This window comes from Priapulus caudatus, unplaced genomic scaffold (assembly GCF_000485595.1).
Source record: "Priapulus caudatus unplaced genomic scaffold, Priapulus_caudatus-5.0.1 Scaffold510, whole genome shotgun sequence".
Taxonomy (NCBI): domain Eukaryota; kingdom Metazoa; phylum Priapulida; class Priapulimorpha; order Priapulimorphida; family Priapulidae; genus Priapulus; species Priapulus caudatus.
Window position 1 is genome coordinate 192,647 of NW_014577571.1, and position 6,006 is coordinate 198,652.

General features: G+C 40.5%; 1 protein-coding gene across 1 annotated transcript; it reads right to left on the minus strand.

The window, feature by feature from the left end:
* LOC106811158 (39S ribosomal protein L48, mitochondrial-like) lies at positions 1-5,676 on the minus strand. The gene is made up of 7 exons (XM_014814701.1): positions 5,556-5,676; positions 2,235-2,287; positions 1,796-1,883; positions 1,458-1,588; positions 851-953; positions 578-667; positions 1-391 (listed from the first exon to the last, which is right to left on the minus strand). The coding sequence occupies exons 2-7, from the start codon at positions 2,285-2,287 to the stop codon at positions 278-280; spliced, it is 579 nt and encodes a 192-aa protein (XP_014670187.1). The 5' UTR covers positions 5,556-5,676; the 3' UTR covers positions 1-277.
* Between the last annotated feature and the right edge of the window lie 330 nt (positions 5,677-6,006).

Here is a 6,006-nt window from a genome sequence, read left to right on the forward strand (position 1 = left end):
TCTATTTGATCCACCATTTATTTATACCATGCAATAAATGTTATAAACAAAGCTGCTTGTTTAGTGCTAGATTTTTATTGCGATTTTGTGTTTTGTGTCTATTCTCACACAATCTATTCCATGTTTTCTATCAATACATATAAAAACATTCTCGTCTTTTTTCACGTAAGTATCACTTACTGTGCAAGTTCGCACGTGCAAAGCAAGACCACCATTGAGTGATGCTTTTTACAGTTGGCAACCACCGGTGTAATCAATGAAATCACGCTGACTACGATCACCGCCTCTTTTTTCGGTCTTCTGAGGGGCCTCCCAGATCAGTAAGTTGTGCCTCCAACTCTTTAAGCTCCCTGTCTGGGATGTAACGTGAAATATCGGCCAATTGTGTATGCTGGAAATAAAGATAGTACAAACACCGATCATATATTCGGAGGAGAGTGTACCATGCACATTTCCATATAAGGATTCTTGGCACAGAATTTACATCAGGGTTACGACGCAATAAATTAATTGTACAAACGTTTTCGCAGTAAAATATGTGCAACTATTTCATTCACACATCTCCCGATTTACTCACGTATTTCATAGTGAATTGGATTCCCTCTGGTAGAGACGTTTGTATTACATCAAGCAGGATTGTAGCTAGTGTAGAAGGTAATTTATCCACCTGTGGAAGGAAATTCACACATTGCAGGAGACAATCAGATGGGAAGCACACGCATCAGCTTATGCAGCAGAAGGTGTCCTACGAGAACAAAGTCATTCACGATGACGATTACACTGAAAAAACAACAGTTTCCGAACAACAGGCTCGTGGTTCCGTAGCTATTTATGTTATGTGTTGTCATACCTGGACTACTCTCTCGTATAACGACAGGTTATACTCGGCTTCCACAAGGTTGCTCCGTTGCTTAATTCTCTGCACAAGACTTGCCTGTGGCAGTACTGGCCAGCTGTGGATGAACACGAGATGCTTGTAGACTGTAGCAACGTGTAGCCTCTCTATTACAGTCCCCAGGGGGTTTTCCCCAGGCCTTTAACGCATGTCGAGTCTGACAAAAGCTGAGGCGAATTTGTAGCATCCCATAACCCCCCCCCCCACGCCACGCCGTAATTGCCTAATCGGCATGCCTTAATTTCTAGCTGTGTTTACATTTGACAATCCCAACACAGTCACTATTCGCGTGTTTTCAAAGCGTGATGTGTACGTCTCTGATCTGATAGTTTATCTGTGTATTACAGCTGCTTGTGACACGTTCCAATTAGCAATTGGGTATTGCCTAATTGCCTGGCATGCCTTCTGAAGTTCCTGGGAGAACCCTGGTACCTATATGACCAGTTAAAAAAACTACGTTCATGCCTGGAAAGTATGTAAAACCGACTACATACCCTGCCAAACCATGCACAAAACAAAATAACACTACATGTATTCTTATTTACAGAGTGTACAAACTAACCTGTTTGTGACATTTATACCAATATTTTCGGCTGTATTATGCACATATCTTGCATATTTTTCCAGCACTGCAAAGTCATAGCCTTTTATGTTAATGTTTATGGTGTCGTACTCTGGTATTGCATTCTCGTCCTACAAATGGGTAACAGAAATGAGTTTAATATATAAGAAGTGCCAAGTCCTCTTTTTGACAAGAAGAAAAGACTATTCTTGTGCATATAACTTGATTAAAACACTTGATATAGCTAGGAATATTACAAGGATAAGTGAGTGAGCTAGCTTTTCGTAAAATGATGATAGTTTATGATATTGACACGTTTGCCTTTTGCGCATTCTTACTTCAAAGCTGGGTCCAAATATGGACTCTCCTGTGGTGGAACAACTTCTACTTGTACATCCAAGACCTTCCAATGTTGATTTTACAAAACTGTTAATAATAAATGAAATTAATTGCAGAATATTAGTATCAAAACTATCAATGTATCGAAGTAACCAAATCGTGGCAACTGTAATTTATTGAACTGTGGTACTTCAAGAACTTCCAAGGTAGTGTTAATTAAGCACCTTGTTGAACCTAAATGAACATAATACTAGCTGCCTAGCAGTTCTTCTATATATATTTAGTACATACACAGCTTTTACACAAGTAAATAATTTGCTACAGGGCAGTGTCAATTTCATCATGTCAATTATATTGACACTTGACCACTTGACTTTACCATAGCAGTTATACAGTAGCCAGTAATCACTGGTCACCCATAATTATAATAATTAATACCTTATGTGGAGCACAGCTTTGCGTGTACACACTCTAGACACTCTTGATAACATCTGTAAATAAATTAGTATTTTCCTAACAATAACATTTATTAGGATATCTGACAAATTGAGCGACATGCAATAAATATGATTACAGAGGCCACAGCCCAGTAACAGATGCGAAGAGATGTCATCAACCACGGACCAGCACACCTGGCAGTAATAATAACATGATAACTGAAGTCAATGCAAGTGCTAAGTAAATGGTCTCGACTGATTACCAAGGCAGAGGGGCTGCCAAGATTGGGCTAATCTCTGTCGGTACCTACACTGAGTAGGGTTCACTCAGTCTAATGTGATCACGTCCTATCTATGACTATGAGTATGAGATGATATCAGGAGTCACACGGCTATATCATGTGGAAGCAAGGTTAGGCAGTAATTGATCATTTCAAGAGTGCATAATAGAGAAGAGTATGACACGGGTTTAACAGCGTATTGCATAGTTTTCAACTTGTAAATATTCTATCAATATGTGAATAAATATATTGAAACTTTACCTTGTTTTCGTCTATGATTCTCCCTTAATCATATGACACCACCAATTTACCTGAAAATCGTATGTGTTCTTCAAAAAAATTATTTGAATAACGACAGCTCCTGTTCTTACGTACAGGTTTCACGCATGGTATCACTGCTTCCAGGACCCAAGTTTTGTTATGCGGAAATAGTGTTTCTAGTTTCTATACGGAATAGGTTGTGGGCCGGTAGGGTATATTAGGCATCCGACATTGTATGTTAGCTTGCAGCGTTTCACAAGCGTGCTAGAAATAAATGTGCTCACGCCAAGTCTAGTAGGCAGCTGATTACCTTACGGCACCCCACCACAGTCGTACCGTCATAGAAATAACACACTAATCCGCATAAACAAACTTTGTCTGGAACATCATCCAATGCGTGGAAAGCTGTACGAAACCGTGTCGGTATTCAAATAACTTCTTTGAAGAACAAAACGATTTTCAGGTAAACTAGGTGGTGTTCCATATGATTAAGGAGAATCCATAGATCAAAACAAGGTAGACATTTTCAATAATTTATCACATATGACCACTAGAATATTTAACAAGTTGAAAACTATGCAAAACTCTGTTTAAAATCCGTGTGCTCATAACTCTTCTCTATTATGCTCACTATTGATCATTTTGATGTTAGCTCTAGTACTATCAGCTATAGCCCGTAATACGGTATAGGCTAGACCGAATAATTCTTACCCACTAATAGACCTATTTTTATATTTGGTTGAGGTATTAGGCACGCAGAGAACGGGGTGCATGCAACATTTCGTGAGATTCGCATCGCAAATCATGTCCGCCTGCTACATTTGCGGCCCTATGGCCTACTCCGTTTCTGTGCAAGCCGTCTAATATTGACCGAAAAAAAACTCTACCATTCTCTTCTACAGAATGCGCTTTTGTACCTGCTACTGATGACGTTATACATTTCCACTTCAATCGTTATTGCAGCACTTCTTAAAAATTTTTTTTCAGAAACCCCCTCATTTACACTTAAGTAATTACATTCGCCATTGTACAACGAATCAGAGCGATGCTATCACCTCCTGCACGCCACAGATACATACGAGAACCCAGGCATTGTAAGACTGCTCTGATTGTCTGATTGTTTGTAAATTGCAAATGAATTTAACTAAGTGAAACTGCAAGCGGTTCTCGAAACAATCTTATAAGAAGTAATGTACCTACACAATATAAGTAGTAAAGGTAAAAGCCATGTAAAGGGAACGCAGTAGTTTTTCATTTTCCGTGCCAATAGCGCGTACGGCCGCATTAGCAGTCGCATCATTTTGCATGCGATTCAGAAAAATTTTCAATGATCTCCGTTTCTGTCCCAAGAGACCCTCTACCAAAATATAAAAAGTCTATAATAGTTGAACAGAATCGTATTCGCCCTGCCTAGGTTCGCTATCGACGTGGATATTCGATCCGATGCATCGGACACCAGTAATACCTGTTCGTATGGCGCTATAGTTCGACAACTTAGTATTTGTCATGCGCTGCATCATTTATGTCAGTGCATCGCAACAGGCACGAGTGCTGGAGGTAGGTAAGTTGTGAAGGGAAGTCTCTGATCTGACGGCGAGGCGACCTCAACTTGGCAACGGGTGCTGTGAGTCTCCAGTCTAGGGCCCCCCGGGCCTCTGCGTTCAGACCTTTCTAAAATGACTAAATTTCTACGAGCGTTTTTCTTGCTAACGGCAGCCCTAACGGCTGTGATGCGCCTGCCATACATGCTATGTGCATTGTTATAATCACCATAGATAAGTGTTTGTACTACGATTCGCGAGTATATTAAGGAGATCCGAGTCGTTTATTGATTAGTATTAGGTTAGGGCATTGATTGTGTGATTGATTACTAACCTGATTAGGACTACTCCCTACTAGGGAACCTAGACTAGGATTATATTAATACATTTATGTAATACAACATGAACAAGCGCATGCGCACAACTGCTCCGGCACGAAAGTGAGCGGCATACAAACAGGTGTCGACGATGCCTCGGAACGAATCATCACGTCCATAGCTATAGTCTAGGCTACCTAGCCCTTCGCTCGTCCGCGCAGAAGATATGCGCCTGCGCGGCGAGTCGAAGGGTACGTACCCGTACGTAAAGTATTACTACCTTATATCCTATAATTATCCAGGGTTCTCTACGTTGCGCACCACACGGGGCGTGCGCGCCCGCCCCCGTTTGGCAAACTCCCCCTTTTTCAATCGTCCCGCCCCGTTTAAATTACCTCGTCACCGATTAAATTCCACCACAATAAAAGTTGCCAGCCGCGGGAATCGATGCGGCAAGAATTCCCATTCGACCAGGACAACCAGCGCGTATATTTTCTACGTGCCCACGCCATGCACTAGGCCATGTGCAGACGAATCACACAAAGTTACAAATCCGCCAGCTAACCTGTCCACACACAACCACTAACTGTAGCACCGACTACGGGCCTACTCTTATCTTATATATACCAACTTACAAGAACCCCCAAATACCGTCTATAGTGTGGTGGCGATATATTTAACGCATTAATAGTGGTACGCGTACAACCAAAAACACACGCTCACGGACGCCGCTAGTTTTTCAACCCCCTCCCCTCTCCCTCTCCCTCCCCTTCCGCCTCCCTCTCCGCCTGTTTGCAAGTGTTGTAACTTTCATCCTGGGAGAACCCTGATTATAATACTTATATACTATATTATATAGTAGTAATAGTACTAGAGATATAGTTGATAATGCACACAAACCGTATTAATGCTAAATACTTACTTGTGCAATTTAGTGTGACGATGCTAGTGCTAGAACAGTATTATATTAAAATTATATCGGAAAAAGTACAAACAGTTCAGTAAAGCAAAACATCACATGGAGGCTGCCATCTTGGTTTAGGAAAAACATGTTTATGGAGAGTGCCATAGGAAATTTGAACATGAATTTATTTTAATACACAAGTATTATTATCAGGATAAAATAGCGAATATAATTAAGAATAGGTTCAAAAAGTACATGTATATATAAATTACATACTTAGTGCAGAGCGTTACATTGTATATGAATAACTCATTGTAGAATGTAGGATTCGTGATGGATTGCCGACATTGATCTAAAAAGAAATAGACCGCAAGTGTACGATACCTTAAATATTTATGTCACGCCCGTTGCTACAAACGAAAATTGTAAACAAGTGAACTTTATGTATGTGGCATTGCCAGATTATATC